The 22,914-nt window shown below is 42.5% G+C and overlaps 1 protein-coding gene across 1 annotated transcript; it reads right to left on the bottom strand.

Annotated features, from left to right (window-relative positions):
* Positions 1–1,632: 1,632 nt before the first annotated feature.
* LOC118341289 (gap junction delta-2 protein) lies at positions 1,633–21,702 on the bottom strand. The gene is made up of 2 exons (XM_035679507.1): positions 21,632–21,702; positions 1,633–2,631 (listed from the first exon to the last, which is right to left on the bottom strand). The coding sequence occupies exons 1-2, from the start codon at positions 21,700–21,702 to the stop codon at positions 1,782–1,784; spliced, it is 921 nt and encodes a 306-aa protein (XP_035535400.1). The 3' UTR covers positions 1,633–1,781.
* Between the last annotated feature and the right edge of the window lie 1,212 nt (positions 21,703–22,914).

The raw sequence follows: 22,914 nt of genomic DNA, 5'->3' as shown, positions 1-22,914 counted from the left end.
TTCAAAAAACACTGCGTCATGTAAACATGCCTTTTTCAAATGGCTCATAGGCCTCAACTGCCTGAAGCTGTGCAGGTGATTTTGAAGAAAACCAAGAGCCGCTGTAGAAAACACGTAAAGATGTTGTTTAACAGCTGCATTGTTCTGCCTTTTGAATGCAATTAAGTAACTATTGTAAAATATAGATTTTATTCAACAGTTCCAACTCCAATACAATCAGCTGCACAGCTTCAATGCGTTTTAAAACAAAGCTCACAAACTTGTCCCTTACCGCCCCGTACATGTCGTTTATCCGTTCCATCAGTTAGAAATGCTTTAAACTAAACAAAAATGAAAAAAGACAGACAGTTTATACATTTGAAAAAAACAGCAACATGATGTCCCAACCAATCCGCCCGCAAAGATAAATAAATCTATTTGGATATATTCTAAATGGATACATAATATTACCATGATATACTCTATGTAACTTTTCAACAATAATTAAATATCTCAAGGATGGCACCATCGCTTTCTCAAAAGAAAAAAAAAATCATAACTCATGGTGATATATTTTATAAAATCTGTTTAAAGTTGTAATAAAGGGATCTGTTCCCCTCCTCTACAAGCTCCCGTTCCCTATCTCTCTTCTCCTCTCTTTGTCTCTCCTTTCGTCTCTCAGCACACTGGAATGCTGGAAGGAGGGAAGTTTGGTTTGTGCTTCAGGAGAGACTGACGTTTACACTCTGTTTGTCCATTTGTTCATTAGTTCCTCTCCAAAGTTTACGCAGAAGGAGAGCAGCAAGAGTCATTACTGTCATCCGAAGCCCCTGGGGTCTATATAGCTGCCAACCGCGGAGCAGAGAGAGCGAGATAGGGGAGAGGAAAGAAAAAAAGTGTTTATGGTACTCGCTGTGTTTGTGTTAAAATCATCTTTTGCCAAGAGACAAAACATAAACATCGTCAGTCTTTTTCTCTTGGTTTTGGCCTGTGACGATGTTCCAACAGAGGCGAGGTTGACACTGTTCAGAGGCAGATCTTTTTCTCTTGGCCTCGGTCTACCTCGAGTCTCCTGCCTAGGAAAGAAAAAAGTTCCTTCTCTTTTTTCCCTCCTCGGGTGTATCTTGTTTTTTTCCAGAGCGTGATGTCTCCCACCTACTTTCTCTCTCTCTACTCACAAACTCACCTTTGTTCTCTAGAGTCCGTCATGGCTTTGACAGTTCTTCCGTTCCTTTTTTTAAATGTTGCTGCTCATCCTCCCCCGTCCCATCCCCTATCCTGTCCTCAATTTTTTCATTGAGGCTGACACAGTCCAGAAGAAAAGCACCATGGGATGCATCAAACACCATTGTCATCTTCCAATATCCCCTAAGAATACAAAACAGCCTCTCATCCGTTCTCCTCTCCCTTCCCCTATTCTTCTCATTTCTAGTCCTTCCTTCTTCAGCCCCTTGAGGATTTAATTCCTCACTTTAAAAGAAATGAGGAGCAGAGGAGATGGTAATTACTTAAAAAAAGACAAAAGTATAAAATGGCAGTTGGAATATCCCCCCATGAGACCAAATGTTCATTACGTTCTTTTGCAGAACTTTATGTCCTCTTTTACCCTCTCTATTTTTTTTAATGATCTCCTTCACTCTTTCTTGACTGAGCCGGAGGTTTGGTCTTTTTACATTCTGTTTCGCAGAGGAAGGGTCATATTGTTTGACCTCAACACCATCTCTTTTAAATTAAAATCATAATTAATTCATTCTTTCTCTTGCACATTCATCCCACCCCTCCTCCTCTTCTGCTCTTCATCATCAGACATAGGCTGATTCGCTGGACTGTGTGCGTCCCAGGTTGGGTGGCTGGGACAGATGCGCCATGTCCTTCTTCCTGATCTCACAGATCGACTTCCTGCGGGCCTGCACGCCCCTGATGGCGGCCTTGATCTTGCGCCAGCCCAGATGGTTGAGCTCGGCCAAGTTGAGAACTACGCAGATGCCACTGACCGCAAACATGAACACCAGGAAAACCGTTTTTTCTGTGGGGCGGGACACATAGCACTCCACCTCCTTCAGACACGGGTAGCGGTCGCACTCGAAAATCCCAGGCACACTAAAGCCATAAAGGAAGTATTGGCCCGCCAAGAAGCCAATCTCCAGTGCGTTTCTGAACACCACCTGAATGATGTAAAAGCGGGAGATCCCTTCTTGCCGGCGAACCTTGGAGCTCTTCCCGTGGGTGAGGCCCCGCGGGGCGTTGGGGATCTCCTTCACCTCCAGGCAGTCTGGTTCTTCCTTCCCTCCTCCGCCATCACCACCATGTTGAACTAAAATTCCATTAATGTTGCGGAGCTTTCGAGCCCCGTCCCTTCCCCCGTAGTCCCTCTCCATTATGGGATAGAGAAAGGAGTAACGCCGGTCTTTCTGCTTGGCCGACTGGTGGACAGAGTAGGTGATAAAGCAGAGGCTGGGCGTGCACACCAGTATGATCTGGAAGACCCAGTAGCGGATGTGGGAAATGGGGAAGGCCTTGTCGTAGCAGGCCTGGTTGCAGCCTGGCTGCAGAGTGTTGCAGATGAACATGGTCTGCTCGTCCTCGTACACGGTCTCACCAACGATTGCCACAATCAGGATACGGAAGATCACCACTACTGTAAGCAGGATCCTGGAGGAGAAAGAGAGAGATAAATGGGGTTAATAAGCAGAGATGTACATTGATTTATTTATATGTCAGGAAGGATGAGATGTCTTGAGATATCCTTCCAGCAGAGGTTCTACAGAGGTGCTGAGTATGAGAGGACAGTGTGTGGAAGCGGGAAATATGAGATAAGACACGATAAAAGCCAAATGTAAATTTACAGAAATAATATTTTCAATGTAGAATTTTGTATCATAATTTCTGAAAAGAAAAAGAAAAATGGACAATTAAAAATGTGCAGTGGAAAAAATGGTTGACTCATTCTAGTGTAATTGCAGGGATCTGTGGTTTCACTCGCAGGGATGAGGTAAGCCTGTATTAATTTTTCGTATCAAACTTTAATGATTTTGACTTTGGGGGAATAGAGAGCCAGAGAGTCCAAAATAGAGGAAGCTACCTTTGCTTATTAGCTGTTGCAACATTCACTAACTGCCTGTTAGCAGGCTGTCAAGGGGAGGTTTTTAAGTGACCCTTTATTTAATGAAATGATGTAGAGTATGACAAATGCCAACAGGGAGTAAAAGTCACAATACAGTGAAAATAGAGAGCAGCTCAGAGGGCTATTGTGACTAGTGACACATTGGTTTGAGCAAGCCTTAATAATGTATCAGCGGCAGTACAATTATATCATAGTAAACATGTTTTTTCATCAAACATTTCCACTGAGAAAGGGAAAACTATATAAAGACTATATATAATATATGTAATATACTGTATTAAATATTAAAAATTCTACATAAAAGGGCAAGAGAGAATTACGAAGGCAATACAGGAGAATACTGATGAAGAATACAAAGTAAGAATGAAAACAAGTCAAGGTTGAGAGGAGGGATTTGAAATTGAAATCACAGCAGGGAGCTTCTGGAAGGACTTAAAGGAACTCTTTAATCAGAATAGAGAAGTTAGAGAGAGCAGGCACGGAGGCAGAGAAACGAGAAAAAAACTGAACTGGTGACAGAGAAGGACACTGTGTCACTGTTAAGTCACTGTTCCTCCTGATAAGAACCAGAGAAGAAAAGTGCTCCAAATCTCATTTATCGGTGAGTAAAAACTCCAGAAGAGGAACAGTTATGAGTGGAGCCTCGATGTGTTGTCAGCGATCATAACTCACAGCCGGTTATCTGTGATTCAAGATGGAGTTTGTGTGTGTGTGTGTGTCTCTCTGTGTGTGTGTGTGTGTGTGTGTGTGTGTGTGTGTGTGTTTTGTTATAGTCTTTACAGGTAAAAAGGCGTGAGATGACACGTCTTGTCTAATTTTGGGTGTCCTCTGCATCATTAGGCCCAGTTACCATGGCAACCTCAGATTAGACTCACTTAAATTGGAGCTGTGATTAGTTTCTACACACATCCAAACCACACAATCATACAGAGCAATCAGTCAGTCAGTTATAAAAAATACAGGTACTGTCTCTGCTGTCACTGCCCTAGCAACAGGTGAGCCTGAGGTGAACCTTGTTTGCAGATTAGAGCTATTTCTGTGAGGGGTGTGGTGAGACAGAGATTATAGTTGTTCTCTGTGTATCTATCTACAAATATGCTTAGATGTGCTTACTTGGCATATCTGTACACTTAGTGTGTCTGTGAGCTTCATGATGTGAGACACACACACTCCAGTTTTGTTTCTTTTCTTGCAGACATCTCTCTCTCTTTGTTCTTTTCTTACTTTATTCATCCCTCATTTATTTTTCAGATCCAAGACCAAGCAAGCACTTTAGATAGCAGGCTTTTTACTTTTTGCAGTCTGTGCGGGCCTGTTGGCTGTCTCACGCTGTAATCTGTGACTAAACAAAGTCTGGAACAAGCCTGCAGACTGCAGACAGCCCTGGACATTGCTGTTAATCTGTTGATTGATTGCAGTTTGCCTTGTAGTTCAGTCCCACAGATATGAGGGAGTTCAAACTGAGTCCAGCATACTGTAAGATCAACTCTCACTAATCACCACCATTTATATTAATGTTAATCCCATAAATAACAGTATGATTAATCGCTGTCATCACTCCATATGAACCCAGCGTACACATCATTACAGTAGCCCATCAAAACCTGACCTCATTACATTTATCATGGATTTATGGGTTTTTTTGTGCATACAAGTCAATAGATGGTGGCAGATAAAAATGGCTTTGGAGGCAGTGCTGATAGGCAGTAGAGCATGCTGCAGGAAGAGCAATTCATTCCTGAGAAAATGTCAATGTGTATAACACAGAGCATTTAAATTTAAAGAGATAAAGCTTCACAATAAACATACTGTAAGCGTCTTTCAGGCTTTAATGGTAAATCATAACTGCCCCACATGTTGGTGTCTGAAAAGGACCCCGAGTCATTTTTAAGTTTAAGTCACAGAGGCATTCTGCCTGCTCAGGACCCTGTAACATTTCAGTAACATTATCGACACAGCTCAAGTGTAAATAAAGGCAGCAACATTGCCAGAAGAAGCATGCAACTTTTATGTGTGTGTGTGTTTGTGAGATGTTGTTGTGTATTAAGTGCAAACAAATCACAAGAAACTTAAAGGTGACACTTTAAATGTTGTCTCTTGATCACATAAATCATTTTAAAGGGGTAGATTGACTCTAAAGAGAGATTTCTGCGACTTGCACAAGCCGCGCTCTTTTCAAAGCGACTACATCAACTAACCTCCCGAGGCAGATGGACTTGAGAGATCACACAATAATCCATCTTGCCAGGCATATTTTTGGCCAACTACAGTGGTACCGGACTAATCAGCATCCTTAGAAGAACTGCTGGCAGTGGGTGGGCAAAAGATGTGACTCTTTCTTCTTCCGACTGGCTTCGGTAAGGATTTGACTACATTTAATGGTTTGTTGATCTTATTGGATGAAGTCTGCCTGTGATAGACGATGATAGACAGATAGTTTATCCAATCACCTGCCATGTATTTTGCCTGCCTTTTTCCAAACAGTTGCCAACAATAACTTCGCAGATGGTTCTGTGTATCAAACCAACTGATGCAGTCAGGTTAGACTAATTGCAGCGGTAGCCATAATGGTCTGGTCTAGACAACTCAGACACTGTGTGTGTAAAAGACAGACTACTTTTAGTTTAACAGACAAATTCAACAGATTAAAAGGTTTAAAGGAATATAGTTGCTGGCAACATTGCCACATAAGGGCAGATTCACACATTCTGTTTTCCAGTGAAATCACTGTAAAAGCATTTTACACTGCAGCATTATCTTATTTTGTAATATGATTATGTCTTTGTATTATCAGTAGACAAGTGGCTGGATAAAGATTTTAAAAGTTTGATAGAGGTATAATACGATATATAGCAATCTAAAAACTTCAGTCAGTATTACTTAATCAGTCTCCTTGCCAGATTAAACAGTTATACAGTGACATTTATCATACATCTTCTCTTCTGACAGTAGCCTCAGTAAACAGCTTTCCATTTAAAATCCCACCTTAACCTCTTTTCTCCATTTCACCTGCAGCTCTCCCTCAAGTCTGGATTTATTAGATAAAATCAACAAGCGACACTAGCTGTCACTTGAATTTACCTCAGGCCAATCCACTGCATTTCATAGAAAGACTACTATTTGTAGGCTATAGATTTATAAAATCAAACTCAATTCAAAAGTCTGTTCATCTGGACGGCATTGTGACTGACAGTGGATCCAGGGGGAGGCCCATGCCACTGCACCTTAGAGGTTGCCAAATAATCATTAGATGGCAGTTTGCAGTGTGAAGGGTAATCTACCACTCGCACAATGGCTTTACCAGTCTTGTGTGGCGCAGATGTGGAGTCGAAGGGCAGAGTTAATCCTTTCCAGAGTCTGACGGCGTGCGGGTCACATGTACCTCTCATCAAAACGGCATGTCATCAGTGTTGACCTCCAGAATGAAAAATAAAAGATTTATTGCCAATCCGCCCACCTGTGGTCAGCTGGCATGGGGAGGGAAAGGAGGGAGGGAGAAAAAAATAAATGCATAAAAACTCAAAATGCTTTTGCCCTTGTAGTGACTCCATTAAGAAGCTTAGTGGGCAGAGAATTCACAATACCAGAGCAAGAGTGTTGCACTAAATGTGTGCACGTGTGCACAAATATTGTGTATGGCCACACGCGCGCGCACACACATCCATGCAACAAAACACCATCCAGACAGTGAGCGGAGACTGTTTTGAACTAACTGAGTACTGAAAGAAGATGTCAAATTGCTGTTGAAGATGAATTAGTTCCAGGCAGGGATAAAAAGATTATAAAGTTACCAAAAAACCCAGTGTGGCTCAGACATCTTCTCCTTAAATTAAAAGAGAAACCTGCCAGTGCTGGGACAGAGTGCGAGAAATAGAGGGCAGTAGTAAGGAAAACCAGCAATGAAGGAAAATCTCATCATAGAGAATGAATTATATAATAGCTTCCACACGCAAACCCACTGCTGTAATCTGTGGCTGCGCCAAGGGAGGATTCTTGCATTAGGTTTTTTTTTTGTTAATGCCATCGAATAGCTTTAGATTATCGTACGCCACACAGCAACCCCCACCTGTTATTTTTTCTCCTCTCTAAAGCATCTTTCTTTCTTTTTTTCTTTCTTGCACTTTCAATCAGGAATAATCTCCAGATTGTATCTGTAGTTTTCTATGAAGAGGCTCCTTTCTCTGCGAACAGACAGAGGACGCATTTAAATTGCTGGTAGTTTTCCACCAAAACGGAAAACACCACACCAAAGTCCACGTAATGCACTCTCTAATTGTCTCTGCACACACAAATTCTGCACATTCACCAAATTGTGCAGACTGTCACTGATGACAATGTTGAGTTTTTATTTAAGTCCAGCAAATATGACAGAAATTTGCTGGTTGCAGCTTCTCAGCTGTGTGTTTTATGACATTGTTAATGGAATACTTTGTGGTTGTGGACAAAACAAGCAATTTGAAGACATCCACTTGGGCGCATGCTCAAACCCACGCCGCTGCAGTAAGAAATCCTGAAGCACGAGATGTGAGGTACGCCCAGTGAGCTATCAGGTCGCCAGGACAATTAAAAAAAAATAAAAATTCTCACATTTTGTAGATTACATGTTTCATCGATTCATCTCAAAAAAATAACTGAAAAATTAACCAATAATGAAAACCATCATCTGTTTAGCACTATGTTGTATACATATGCTTCAAACACATGGCAGACATATTAGCACATATCTCAACACACTCACAGCCTCTGTTCCCAGCAGACAGTGTTTGTTGTTCCTTTTGACTAATATGTTGCCTGTGTTACCACACAGGCGGTGGTGATTATGCAAAAACATTATGCCAACACAACTCCAAAACGCCTCTTCTCCTCCGGCAATTGTGTGTCCCCGACCCGCCGTCTTTCTCGCTTTCTCTTCCTGATTATCTGACGGGGGATATCTTGCACTGAGGGGGTGTTTGTCATGTTCAAAGCTCTCATTATGGACGCGCAGTTAATTGTCAAAAATGAAACGTGTACAGTAATGTGAAAAATAATCATAGTTTATGCATCTGACAGGGGAAATCTAGTTCCATCTGCCCCCTCCATATGCAAGCACATGGGTGTAGACACACACACACACACACACACACACACACACACACACAGGCACACACACAAAATGCTGTTGCTGCCCCGGCGGTCTGCATTATTCAACTTCCAGAGAAATTAAAATGCCATTCACAGTGCAGCTCCCTTGAAATTACTGAAGATCTCCCTTTAAGTTTAATGTCAGTCTCTTTTAATGAAACATGGTTTACATGGCAATTGGATGAGCTGCAGAAAAGTAGAAGTAGGGGTGAGGTGTGAGTTGTGTGTAGTGCACTAAGTAGAGCAGGAGTTGTGATTTAGGGGTTAGGGAGGCATTGAGACATGGAAAGAGACGGGGCCAAAGTTAAAGATGGAGAGATGGAGAAGAGTAGCAAAGCATTGTGGACGAACGAGGCAACAGGAGAAGCAAACATACCAGGAGAAGGCAAAAAAATGTGGGAGGATAATGAGGAAGAGAAAATAATTGGCGAGGGATCGATAAGGAGCGCAAAGTTTTGGAGAGATGTGGCAGCGGAGATAAAAAGAAGAGAAGGATGGAGGAAGAGCAGCCGTGGTTCCTTTACCCAGAAACCCCACACAACCCCCCCTTTTTCTTTCCTCTCATCTCTACTCCCTCCCTCTCTCCCTTCAATCTCCCCTCCACTCAACTTCCCTCTGCTAGTTACCACGGCAACAGGCGAGGGGCAGAAAACGGAGGGAGATGAGGAGAGAGAGAGAGAAGTGTGCAGACTAGAAGCTAAGTCAACTAAAGAACAGTGTGTGTCTGCTGTGGAGGGGAGCAGATTTGTTGAACAGGTTAGAAGTGTGGCTTAGGTGCCTCGGAGAGCCTGACGCTTGTTTACTTTACTACTAAAACAACAAATTACTCCAGGAGGACAAAGCAACTGTGTCAAAGTTGCTTAGAACATAATTTAGTGAGGAAAACATGTTTGCCCCCTTTAAGAGAAAAAAAAACTCTAATTAAATCTAATTTCTGCTTCTAACAAAATAGCAAAAGATTTGAGGATTGAATTGTGAAAGGATAATCAGTGAAAGGAGCAGCTCTTAGCTCTGTCTCTAAAGGCTTAGGAGTCTGCTGGACCCTCTGGACTCTGATGTAAACAAGTCCAATGTTACGGCTGACCTGCTAATCCTTTTCAGAGCCTCACCTTTAGCCTCCATCAATACCTGTTCCCTCAGTGTTTAGCTCAGCTTTTCACTGCACCGCTTATCCCTCCCCCCCTTTCTACGCTACCTGCTGCAGCCTGTAACCTGTATCTCTAAATATTCAGCCTTCCGTCTTGTGTCTTCCATTTCACAACCTCATACTGGGACCAGGGTGGACCAAACTATAAACTAACTACCCTTAAAATCTGATTTTAAATGAGCTCAGAGAAACTTTCCACTTTCCCAGCAGAATGAAAATGTGGAAAACATACTTATTCCAAACTCCCTGGCACGGTACCATCATTAAATAAAGCTTTAAAATCCAAACTATAGGACAAACGGAAAATCTTGAGTGGAGGGGGACTTTAATGAACCCTCTCTAAGAAAGATTATACAAGACTAACCTATAGAAAAGCAAAGTTTTGGACCATTTTCTCAAACACTGAAAAGAAAAAACGTAAATGTTGTCACCAATGTTAGCAGTGATTTAGGAAAGCCACCATCTTTGTTTTTACTTCAAACTTTACCCTGCCTCTCTTCTCTGTATTTCTCTTTCCCTCATGTTTTGACTTTCTGTCTCTCCTGTGTGTCTTAAGGGTACCAGGTGGCAACCCAAATACAACGTACCAGCAGCCCTGACAAATCTAATCCTGTCACATCAAATGTGGAAGCATTCATGTCAAACTCTCTCTCTCTCTCTCTCAGTCTGTGTGTTCCTTTGCCAAGGTTTATCAATAGCTCTTAGTTCATGGCAGGTCATCTGGCACCAACCTGTATCCAACCTCACACAGGAGGCCTTAGACACACACACACACACACACACACACACACATACACACACTCACACACACACACCCATACACCCAGAAGGGATGTTCCGGTGCTTCAGGCCAGTGACAGAAGGAGTGAGGGGGCTGCACTCTCCCCCGCTGACAGACCTTTATCCTGCATGGCCACCCACCTCCTAACACACACACGTACATACACGCACTGACACACACTCATATGGACACTCACCATCACACTTAAATGGTAAGACAGAAATATACAGTGTGCACACATTTTAATCAGACACACACACTCTTCCAGCTGTTGCGGAGCATCACAAAGCCGATTGTGTCTGACATTGCCGGGTGTTAGTTCCATCCTCTCAGGAGAAGACGAAGATGAATTCCTATCATATCAACCAGTAATAAGGGTTTTCCCAGTGTCACTTTGATCTCCAAGCAGGTGGTTTCAGAGTCCATCGGGTTTAGTTCAGGTACATCACTGACAGTATGCACCAGTGGGGCTCTTTTAGATGAATATTCCAGGAGCATTACAGTCAAAGCCCCTTAAAGCAAATAATCCCAGGAGAATACATTTACATATGTACAGTATGTGCAGTGGTTTTACTCAAGTTCTGTACTTGAGGTAGCATTTTATTCCCATTTTATCCTACTTTGTATTTCTACTCCACAACTCTGGAGTTGGGAAATTCTGTACTTTTTGCATAAAGAATATATGATCAGCTTAGATAGCAGTGTCTGGTTGACTCATGTTTCAGATGTCTATGAGTCGTTTGTAATTCCAACCTTTAATCATATCAAAACCCCCATAGATTCATCTCGTGAATCTAGACCCTTGGATGGAGCCTGACCCCAAGGTTGGGAAACTAAACTTCAACTGTAGAAGCAGTTAAAGCTAGCTCCACATCGACCAACAACAACAGTACAGTGCTGCCTGTGCACGGATGTAACAGTAATAATATTCTATTGAATTTTCTGTAGTACTTTTATTTTTGACACTTTAAGTAAGCTTTAAATGCAAGACTTTTATTTTTAGTATTTTTGTGGTATTGATTCTTTTAAGTTAAAGATAACCCTCTTAACACTTCCACCACTGAGTAATGTATATGTTAGTATACGTGTAAGGAAGATTTTTTTTTACTGTAGATAAGTTCATTGTGGGTAAGTGAATTATCTTTTAGTATAATTATTTTATTATAGTGCTGGGCGATACACCAGATGAACCGGTCTTAATTCAGTATATACAGTACATGATGAAATTAAAATGTTTTTATATCCTGTGTACTCCTGACAGAAAAAGCCATTATAAATCTATAATATTTATAGTATATAATCTATCTAAAGCCCAGTCCTGTGGAGAAAACATAAAGTGATATACCATCAAACTGCCAAAATCTTAAAAAATACTTTGATAAAAATTTTATATAAAATATAAGTTTACACAAGTACACACACATCTATTCATCCTCTCCATGCACTGCGTTACACTGTAAGCACTGCATAGTTCTGTTGGTGACACTACTCTATTTATTATGGTATAGTCTCTGTGTGTAATCCCGAGTCTGTAAGCTGCTGAAATGGAAATCTAATAATAGCATTTTCTAATACTGTTCACTTATCTACCCATCTCTCTGTTCCTCTCCGTCTCTTTCACTCTCTCTCTCTCTCACACACACATACACACAAAGGTATTTAAGTGGTGTGTTGATGAATGTGAACTGACTAGCTGGCTCCGGAGATAAATTGATGAAGATCAGAGCCCTACAGAGGCAGACAATAATTCAGATTTAACACAGTATGTCACACACGCATGTGCACGTGGACACACACATGCAAACGTTCAGTAGTGTTTTTTTGTGTAGTCGTACCAACCAGTACAATGAAATGATGTATACTCATCAGTCTGGCTAATGACTTTAAAAGGATATTGTTTGTAGTTTTTAAACGCTAATAACGAACAGATTGATCACGAGAGAGGTTAAGTGTAGCCCATTTTCCTACCAGTGCACTGCTACATCAGTGCACTGTAAGGCTCTCCATGACAATAATAACTGTGGCAGTTACCTTGGCAACAGATTAGGCGATCAAGTGAGACAGAAATAGGAGCCCAGTCATTAAAAATAGACTTTCTAAAATCTACTCTGAGTGATCATTCAGAAGAGATCAATGGAAGGAAGGAAAAGAACTGACATGAGTGGTCACCATGGCAACAATCCAACCAGTGTGGAGCATTGTTTTTTTTGGTAGGCTGTAAGGTTGTGATGGAGGGGTGAGGCATGAGCAGGAGAAAGAGCAGCAGGAGAGAGGAAGAGAGCGAATGCGTGGGCGGTAAAGGAGGGAGAGAGCGAGGGGGGGTCAATGGAGGGAAATACAGAGAGTGAGAGAGAAATGATGGGGCGTAATCCGGATTAAAACCGTGGGTTTTGGACAATCCCGAGTTAGGGCCACCGCGTCCATGCCAACTCCCCACCCACCGTGACTCTCCCGTGCCAAGCCCCAGCCCAAATCAGCCGCTCTGGCACATGCAGGGAGCCTCCATGACACACAAGCAGACAGCACATGGCTGCATAGGGAACATCCCAAACACACTCACTCGACAAAAATCATTCATTTGGTTTACATTTTGCATTAACAAAACTGCCCATTATCCAGAGTGGGCAGTGGATTGTAGTTCATTTACTTAAGCTTTTTGAGGTACCTGTACTTTACTCAAGTATTTCCATTTTATGCTACTTTGGTACTTTGCAGATTCAGATTAATAATACAACATATAAATCAATTTATAATGATGATGTATTATCGTGGATTAAGCCAGCTACCAGTATATAAAGTAGCTGAAATTAGCTCCACCTTTACCAGTTGCACCATTACTGATGCTTACACATCATTAATTACAATCTATGAATATAATATAAATGATTCTAAAATGTGTCTTTTACCATTGGTTTCATTACTAGTTTCTTTACACTTGCATTTGAGTTAATCTGAGATTAAAACGCCAGTCTTCCCCATGGAAACAGCAGTTGGCAAACAATCGCTCCACAAGGTCCGCTCTGTAACTGTGCCAACATCTACAACTTTTGATCTCAACTTTTTGGTTGTCCAGCCTGAAATTTTAATGGAAATTTAAATGTCTACAATTCAAACATAACTACTGGTCAACATCATCTGGTAAGGGAAACTATGTGATATGATCAAAAGCAGCTTCTCCGTGGACCTTGGTGCAACATGTCACAGTCTGACAGACACAACACGTAGATATGCTTTAAATCATGATTTTTAGATTTACAATTATTCGATTATACACTAATGAAAACATGCATTTCTGCCAAAAGATCCTCCTAAATGTTACACATGGGACCTTTATCTTGTTGGAATTCCAGATTGTATCAAGTCCATCAAACCCTGACTTCTCATGCAGTATTTGCCACCTGAAAGCTTCAAGCCAGGAGCCAGGAGATGGTTGGCTTAGCTTAGCACAAAGACTGGAAAAAGAGGGAAACAGCCTGGTTCTGTCTAAAGGTAACAAAATCCACATACCAGCACCTCTAAAGTTTGCTAAAAACATGTTGGATATCGTTGTACTAAAACTATAGTGTAAAAACATCACATTAGGGTTTTATGGTAGGCTATGTGCCCAACTAATTCTTAGCCAAGCGCAGTAACTTGAACTGAACTCCACAGAATGCAGCTTCCTAATATGACACTGATGTCTGTTAGGGGTGCAGCTTTCTGCAGTGAAAAGCGGCCAGTTATGAAGGCTAAATGTATCTGTTTAACATTACAGCACTCTCTACCACAAAGCTTTTTCATAATTGGCTAGGATAGCGGTTTGACTGTAGCATATTGCCAAGAGTCAAACACACCCCCTGCAGCTTGACTTCACTGCTTAATTGAAGAATCTGCGAATGAGATCGTGTGTTTGTGTGCGTGGTGAGGTGTGAACACATTGTCACACTCTATCTGGTTGCTCATATGCAAAGACGTCGACTGTGTCTCTGGGTACGTTTCCCCTAATGAGTAAATATATCAACCAAGCTGCAAGTTCGCTTACTCACATGTTTATATATTTGGATGACCATCTGGTTATGAGTGCGTGCGTGTGTGTGTGTGTGAATCAGATGTCTTCTTATAGAATGTGGGTCCTGGCGGAGGTGTTTGTCTTGTGTGCACAGATGATTTTTCATGTCGAGTCAATCACACCGTGCAGACACTGATACCGCCTCTGATACAAACTCACACTCAGACATGCTCAAAGAGATGAATGTTCTGCATCGTTCATTAGAGACCCCAGTAAAGTGTAAAGATGCAGCCAGTGATGGGAGGTGATGAGGAGAATAAATCAATGGCAGAAGGCCGCCCTTTTGATCTTCAAAAAGCCAGATAGAGTGAGATAAAGTGAGGAGGCAGAGACAAAAAAGAACAACGAATGGATGTATAGAGGAGTGGTTCTATCAGAACATCGACCGGCAAACATAATGATCAATCAGACAAAACGAGCATGTCAACATTACGATCCTGGCATAGAAATGCTGTTAGTCATGTGTAGCAAAAGCAGATTTTATAAATAAGACAAAGATCTCACAGCCACAAGCTCACACAAATAGACCCAAACTTCAAAAGCTGCAGCGTTGCTTTGTACCACAGATCAAAGTTGGCTACTTGTTTTAATTTTATCCCTCATATCGTGTAGTTTTGTCTACCTGCATAAGAGAGTCAGATATTTTATACCAGTGAGCACAGCCAGTTCAGCATGAGTCTTAATGACGTTTCTGTACTGTACTCACTGTGTGTTTGTTAACGTTGTCCGCTGATATTAAATCACCTGCCTTTTAGGCTGTGTAAGGACAGACAACTTTCTAATGAAGCTGGAATGAAATATGTGTTATATTAACATATCCATTTATGCAATGGTGTAGAACCCAACAACGGATAAATAATTCATCACATCACTGTCATCATCGTGTGGTAATGCAGATGAGAACAGGTACTGCTTTTCAAGATGGCGTGTCCAAGTATTGATTTTCTGACAACACACTGTAGCTCTTGGCAGGTGATTTTAAATCCTTGGATGTCAGATCTGAGAACACAGGCCCTTGAATGCCCCAGCAGAGAAGAGTTTTCAGTCTGGATCCTGCTTCCAGCTCCATTTCCTCTTCACAAAAAGTTTTTTACTAAAAAAGTAAAGCCAACAGAATGATCGCATGATGACAGTAATGGATTAACAATCCATTAACAATCCATTACTGTCAACATCAATTCATTCAAAAACGGTTCAGTTGTAGTGTAGTGTAGTGTAATGCACATTGATTCACTGCTTTATACTCCAAACAACTGAAAATAAAGGCAGCCTGGTAGGTTGACAACAGTTATCAGTTATAAAAAGGACACCGGTCATTTTAACCAAAAGTTAATTTCTTAGAATACTAATAAGTTAACGCTCCAATCCTACATTGAAAACATATTTATAAAGTGAACATAGGACTAAATGACTGATTCAGGTGGCTGTTTTTGCAGGGTTGCTCTCCTGTGTTGGAGTGCGTGAGGTGATGTCCAGGTTAAACTAACCCTCCAGGATCATTCTAACACTGACCTGCTCTGTCCTCCAGCGAGGTGCCAACACTAAACCTATAAGCCTTACTGAGTCACCCTGCCGGAGACAGTTTCTCCCCGAGGCCCGGCAAGGTGAAATCTGTCTCAACTCTGAACCCTTCGCCTGCTCTAATCTCTATCTTTGTCCATAAGTTTCTCCATCCCCCAGTGTTCCCCTCAGTGTGTACCATACACCTCACTTTCTACTACATAGATGTTAAAACTGATGTAAGATTGGCGTTGACACACTGCTTAAGGATGAAGATGGTGGTTTAATAGGTGCTTAATCAGTTAGTCCATCAACATGGAGATTCAGCGTCAACCCTGACTTTATGTGGACTGAGAATCAAGAGAGGGAGAATAAGCAGCTGAGAACCAGAGAGAGGATGGGGGGAAGGTGGATGTGAGGTGTAAGCAAAAAGAAATGAGAACAAAAGCTGCATAATTATGTGTAGTTGCTCTTCTCTTTCTCCCCCAGCTACAACTCTGCATCTCCAACAGTCCCTATGGAGGCCAGTTGTGGCACTCCAGTCGTGAAAGGCTGCGAGCAGCTACACAGCAGCTCTCTCCTGCTCCTGGGGCTCATTTCCAGGATGTTTGTATCTCTAGTAGCACAACTAGAGTAGATCAATCCAACTATCAGTACCCACATAATAACACACTTAAGGAACATCTTCAATAATAAACCTATCTTTAACATTTGGATTGAGGGGGATGCTGTGTGTTTGTTTGAAGATAAGTCTGAAGATAAGTCAAAAATGCAGCAGGAATCACTCGCAACTACCTCCCAGCAGGGATTCATAATCTCCCTATGGTACATGTGAGGTCATTTTAATAACCGACTTCTTATGGAAGCACGGAGAAGGCGTTGACATTACAGCCGACAGCATCCCGAGGGTCATTACATATGGATAGAAGAAGTGTGAAAGCAGAGTCAGGGAGGAGTGAATAGATGTTGGAGGTCTCTTTTTAAAATATATCTCAGGGGAACCTGCCACATGCGAGGCAATATCACAGCCTCCTTCTCGCTTTCTTCTGTTCTGCAATATAGCACACATTTGCTAGATAAGCCTCAATCTGTACAAACAAAATCATCCATCACCTCCGTGGGTGCTGTGAGCGCTCCACAGGGATTTGCTAAATAAAAGCACGATGATCTAAAGGTCATGTGACGACAAACACTAGCACGCTGAGTTGCATGTAAACACTGTTCACTAACAAATATTGATTTTGGCTTGGTGTATGCATTGTGCTGAGCTGAAAGCGTACACGTGGCGTACATACAAAAAACACGCACACACGCTTTCTCGGATGAGCTGACGGCTCCTGAATGACAACACTCATTTGACTCAAGGGAGTCTTGCTGAGGAGTCCTGCTGAGAGAGCTGGTCTATGTCAAGAATGAGGTGTAGAGCGTCTATAGGAACACACCCACACACACTCTTGATCACCTCCTGTGAAGTGTGCATGTACAGAGGCGTACTGAGATACAAGAAAACCTTCAACCACGTCTTCAGGGATTCTACTTAGTGCTCCAAATGAATTACAGCTGCAAAGACTATATTTTAAAATACACACCTAGTGCTTCAAAGCAGTGTTAAGGCCTCTGCATGTTTCAAACAAAGTGCTTGTCGGATCACGCAACATCTCCTTTCAAACAGTGGAAATGGAGAGGGGTGCATCCGACAGACAATCCAACAATCACACCAACTTAATGCAGCAATTGGCCAGCAGAGTTTGTCTTCTGTCACTTTTTGTGTATGCAACAGAGTGTAACCCCATTTAAGTTCTGTTTTTCATGGAAGCATGTTTCACTTTTAGAAGAAAAAAGTAATCAGAAAGAAATAGTTTTATAATCAGAGTCATCTTATATCAAGACCATTACGATATTTAAGGAGGCACAGGGAATGAGAGTTATCCAGTTTATGGCTCGCACTGAGCTTTGTACGTTGTACCGCCGATTGTGAAGAGTTACATAAACTTTTATCTTTCCTCAAGGTGTTTAATTGTGGTTCTCTTGTCCAGAACGATATATTTGTTCTGCTAATTACTATCATGGTTTATTTTAACTGGCAAAAAAAGTCAATGAGGTACTTACTGCTTTAATAACTCACTTAATATTCCAGTAGCTGCAACCCCTGAGTCCATTTCTTTTGCAAATGGACAGGCCTAAAGATTGTTTCATTAAGTGCCCTGTCTTCTATCAAGCTCCACTTCCTATTCCATTATTGGAGATCAATATCACGCTGGTGGGAGGATGGACTTGCATGTTTAGCAGTCCCACTCTGACCAATGGCAGCTCACAAATGGGACTGTAGCCTATGGGAGCGGGATCACAGAGCCAACATGAGTGCGGTGTTGACAGTAGTTAGGTAGAGAGAGCTTCATCAACGTTTCTACTCAGAGGCTGTGTGTACCAGCAGGCGCCAGGGTCCCACAGTCCATCAGACGGCCTTGGAGAAGTCAATTTACACCTGCCCCCCGCCCGTAATGGCAGGAATTAATCACAGGTAGCAGGTGAATACACAAACAGACACTCCCAGACAGGACCAAAACCCATCCAAGCACATGTGATATGCCCACAAAGTACACTGAAGCTCACGTTTTACACACAGTATTTATGCACACACACACACACACACTGACCGTAGAAGGGAATCTCTAGAGCCGTTTGTGATCTTACACAAACAACGAGTGTTATATTCCCCCTAATGTGTGTATGACTCATGCATGACGAATTGACTCAGGCCTGCAGGCTGTTGTCATGGAGGGCTCATGAGAACACACACTGGCATTGCCTCGGGGACAGCAACCTGTCCAACGATTCCTCGGGCAGGACGGCACCTGCGCCGACCAATGAGATGCATGAAACCACAGTGGAGGGACCAATAGGTTTTAGGATTGAGGGAGTATTAGTGTGCGTTTATAAAAATTCATGTCAGCAGTGATGTCCCAGATTAGATGGTTTTGAGCTGTAGAAAAGCCAGATGTAGGGAAGGCACTTTACAGTGGGAACGTACAGGCTGTCACACAGAAACTAAAGCTAAAAAAGCAACTGGCTCTTTTCATATCAAAAAATCAGTGAATAGGAGTGCTTCCGATTAACAAAATTTAAGAGATAACCATGAATGACATCTTCCCTTTGTTTATACATTGTTATACAAGTTGTTGTATGTATGCCCTCCTGTGAAACAACCCCATATGTGGTGAACAAGCATCCATTGAATAACTAATTTACCATGAACACCACAAAAAATAATTCTCTTAGTAGAGTCAGTAAGACTTTATCAAGGAGAAGGCAGCCTATGCTCATCAGTTGGCCAATTGGACAGTCAGTCAATATGTCAGTAAAGTCAATTTACACCTGTGGAATTGAGATTGAATGCTAAAAGAGTTTCACTAGCAGGTTAACAACTAACTGTAATGACGCTTTTTAAATGATTGTTACATGATTATTGTGCATTGGCTTCAATAAAACAACAGGGCGCAGTAGTGGTTTGAGCTGAATGTTAAGCATGTTTACCATGTTATTGCAGTTAAGCTTGTTAACGTTTGCTAATTAGCACTAAGGCTTACGGTCAGTACTTGTGCAGGTTCATTAACCAATGTATTAGACGACTCTGCTAGAGATTTAAGGGATCACCAAAGTGATGAATGCCTGCTCCTAATTTCATGACTATCCATCCAGAAGTTGAGATATTTATATTTAAAATCACAAATGTGATCCTCAGAGTGCTGCTACAGGGACGGTCAGGGGATCACCAGTGTCAGTAGGCTTCATGAATGTCTATACTAAATGTTTGGCTCTCCAAGCAATAGTTGTTGAGATATTTCAGTTTGGGTCAAAGTGGTGGATCAAGCAACATAGCCATCCTCATGCTGCTAGTGGCTAAAAATACTATTGTAACTGAACATCAGCTGCTAATGCAATCACTACATGTCAACCTGAGTTCAAGTTACTAGACAGCAAGTATCCACCCTGCTGAAGTATCCTTGAGCTATCTACTGAATAGCTTGCTGAAGAGATACTGTTGATAGAACTCTGATCTCTTAACATCCAGTACACATAAAACCTCTTATATTGTAAGATACTGTCTAGAGTTGTATAGCTTGTAGACCTGTGGAGACATTTCAAAACCTGTAATTCACTGGTTTACTGACACAGTGTGTACATCATAAAATCTGAGGCATTGCTGTCCAGTAAGTTATTCTGGAAATGGAAACCAATGTATTAAGGCAAAATGAACGCAAGTGAAACTGTACAGGGCTGCTGAAGTCATGCGTGTAAATTTTGATATTTTGAAAAAGTTTTGGCCTGCTCCTCCTGTCATCTGAACATTTCAACTTTCTGGACAACAGATATAATCTGTGCAAAGATGATCTGAGGCTTTCTGCCACCGGGTGTCCTGGTTGCCCTGCTTAGGTCGTGACATGCAGCACCATCTCGTGACGAGACAGTCCTCTTGGCCTCCTACCAACGCCCTGCAGACTGAGGCCATGTGTCTGCTCGCTTGTCTGTGAATAACTGCTCTTCGCTGACTTCGCCTTCACTCGGTCTTTTTACTCTGGCCCCGTCATCTGCTTCCTGTCTCTCTTGCATCTTGCACTCTTGCCTTTTCTCTCCTTTCCTCGATTGCTTTTGTGGATTACATTTTCTTTAGTGCTTGTCCTCCCTTAATAACCCTCTGTTTCTGTTTCTTCTCTTTCTCGCTCTCGCTGAGACCCTGCAGCCAGGATGACTAGTCCAGTTGATGAGCGACACTGCGCTTCCAGTGTCTCATGAATGAGGGGAAGCAAATGCTGACCAATCACTCATTATAACACCAAAGGAAACTCTAAGTAACCATTCAACCGGCTGATCTCAGAACAAGACTCGAAATCACTTCACTTTCATAACTCGACACAACAAAATTCACACTCCGAGCTTTGTCAGCAGGAGATGTTCTGCCAAAAAATATTTCTCCACATCATTTACTTCATAAACTGGCTAACATTTATTCACTCAATAATTCAAGAGTACCACTAGCCAGTGTGAGTCAGTACCTTCAGGGGATTGGTTTAAACTGCTAATTCAGAGAGTCTCTCTAATGAACCCGATGCTGAACTTCCAAAGATGTCCCAAGAAAACCCCAAACAAAGGACATATTCATTTACTAGATATAAAATCATGTTTAATACTCTCTACAGAGCTGATGTGCCTCTGTGGTTAAAATGCTCATCAATAATTTCTCTTTCTGTGGCAGACAGGAATGAGTTATTCAAACTAAAATACAAGACATTTCAGCATGTAGAATGATGCATAAATCATTACTGCCGTGACCTTGCACTAGGGACTATTTTTTTTAGGTTCTGAAATGACTTCATACTTTGACAGAGAAAGAAAGAGAGAGATAAGGGGGGGGGGGGGGATTGTGGGAGCTCATGTGAGGCACGCTTGTGTAACGTGATGGCTTCTGGAGAAGACTTGACATACAAGCACGGGGAAAAGAGAGGGAGAATGAAGAGGTACAGTAGAAAACTGTGAATGAAGGCATTGTGGACTTTTTTAAGGTGAGATGTCCCCACACTGCTCTGGATCATCTAATGTCCAAAGCTTCTGTGTAAGCTAATAGTGTCCCTCTTGGTTGACTAACCCCCCCATCAAGTCACTCAGAGGGATTAAAGAAGCTAAAGCCTCCCTCTCCCTGCCATCAGCCACATTGGACCAGGAATGACTGATTGGAAGCAGGAAAGGATTCATACTCAGTGTACTTGTAATTTAAACATCGGTTGTAACAGTAGGTATGCACAGTAGAAACGACTGAATACACATGCACACATGATAAAAACGAGGTTGTTCTTGCGTCTCCATTTCAATTTCAAACTCCCCGACGTAAAAGCATAACTCGGAAGGCTACAGTCACATGCAGCAACTCACCTTCCGATCATAGTAGAGTGTTGCTGCACGGCAGCCTCCAGGAGGCGCTCTAGGATGGTCCATTCTCCCATGGTTGGAGTTAGGAAGCATCCACTGGGTACAGAAATTCAGGTGGGGGGGCTTCCCAGTCAGCAGGGCACCAGTGTTGGTGTTAAAAGTACCTTTTCTCTGAGTCTTCAAGTCCACTTGTTGGGTTGATATGAGGTAGGGAGTGGCTTCAGGTGGCTTGTCTGGTGTAAATGAGGAGTCAAAAGCAACCTTAAAGGAGCTCAGTGGTACCTTATTGTTGCTACTGTGATCTGCCTTTTGTCTTTTTTTATGCACACACGCCCCCAACTGCACCTGAGATGGTCGGACTGAAGCTTGTCTATACGCTAGCTGCACACAAACCCACCCTTGTGTTTCTCAGACTATGGAATTCTTCGTCTATGCACCTGCTCAGATGAGCGTTCTTGTTTCCCTCCTCTGGGTGCAGCTGACCCTGTTTACCTCCTAAACAGCTGGTCTGTCATATGGTCTCACACTGACACACACACACACACACACACCTGGTCCAACACACAGAGACACCAGCGCTCATCTACTTCTACTGAGCTTCAAGGAGCAGCCGTAGTTTGTGCAAACAGACATCCATCACTCGCACACTATCTCTCCGCCCTCACACACTGGGTCTTTGACAGCATCAGTAGTAACTCTTGGCGGGCTCAGGTCCATACACTCATGTGAGCCTGAGTAACCAGGGATCTGTGTCTCTGCTTGTTCTCCGCTCCTCCATCCTCTTCGTTTCTTCCTCTTTCCCTCCCTCTGTCTCCTCTTCCAGCTATTTTTTCGATGGATTCCTTCTCCTCCTCTCTGTTGCTCCTTTCCTTCTCTCCTGGTTTGGTTCAGGCAGCGCTGGACTGAAGCATCACCCTTCTCCTTCTCCTCCTCCTGCTCCTTCCCTCTGCTCGAAAACCGTGCGAGAGTCGCTGGTTTCCCCTTGTCCTCGCTGCCTCTCTCTCTGTCTCGCCCTCTCTGTGTTTCTCTCAGTGTGGTTGACGAGAGGCAGCTCTCCTTTCCTCTCTTCTCAGCTCTCTTCCTCTCATCTTGTTTTTTCCTTCCCACTTGGTTTCTCACTCTCTCTCTGCTTGCGCCCTCCACCTGCCTCCGTCTCTCTCTGAGCCAGTAGGCAGCCAGACCAAGCGTGTGTCTAGAGGATTAGAGAGGAATCATCTCTCTGCTCCTCCCCCCTCACTCACTCTCCATCACTGTGTTTATCCCCCCTCCTCCTCCACCTCCTCTTC

Source organism: Morone saxatilis, unplaced genomic scaffold (genome assembly GCF_004916995.1).
Source record: "Morone saxatilis isolate NCDOM2014 unplaced genomic scaffold, NCSU_SB_2.0 Contig8, whole genome shotgun sequence".
In the NCBI taxonomy this organism is placed as follows: domain Eukaryota; kingdom Metazoa; phylum Chordata; class Actinopteri; family Moronidae; genus Morone; species Morone saxatilis.
Note: the sequence above shows the minus strand (reverse complement) of the source record. Positions and strands in the feature narration are given on the sequence as shown.

Coding starts and splice junctions, on each gene's coding strand:
- LOC118341289 (XM_035679507.1), bottom strand. CDS start 21,702: ATGGGAGAATGGACCATCCTAGAGCGCCTCCTGGAGGCTGCCGTGCAG. Junction 2,632..21,631: donor CACTCTACTATGATCGGAAG/GTGAGTTGCTGC, acceptor TTTCTCCTCCAG/GATCCTGCTTACAGTAGTGG.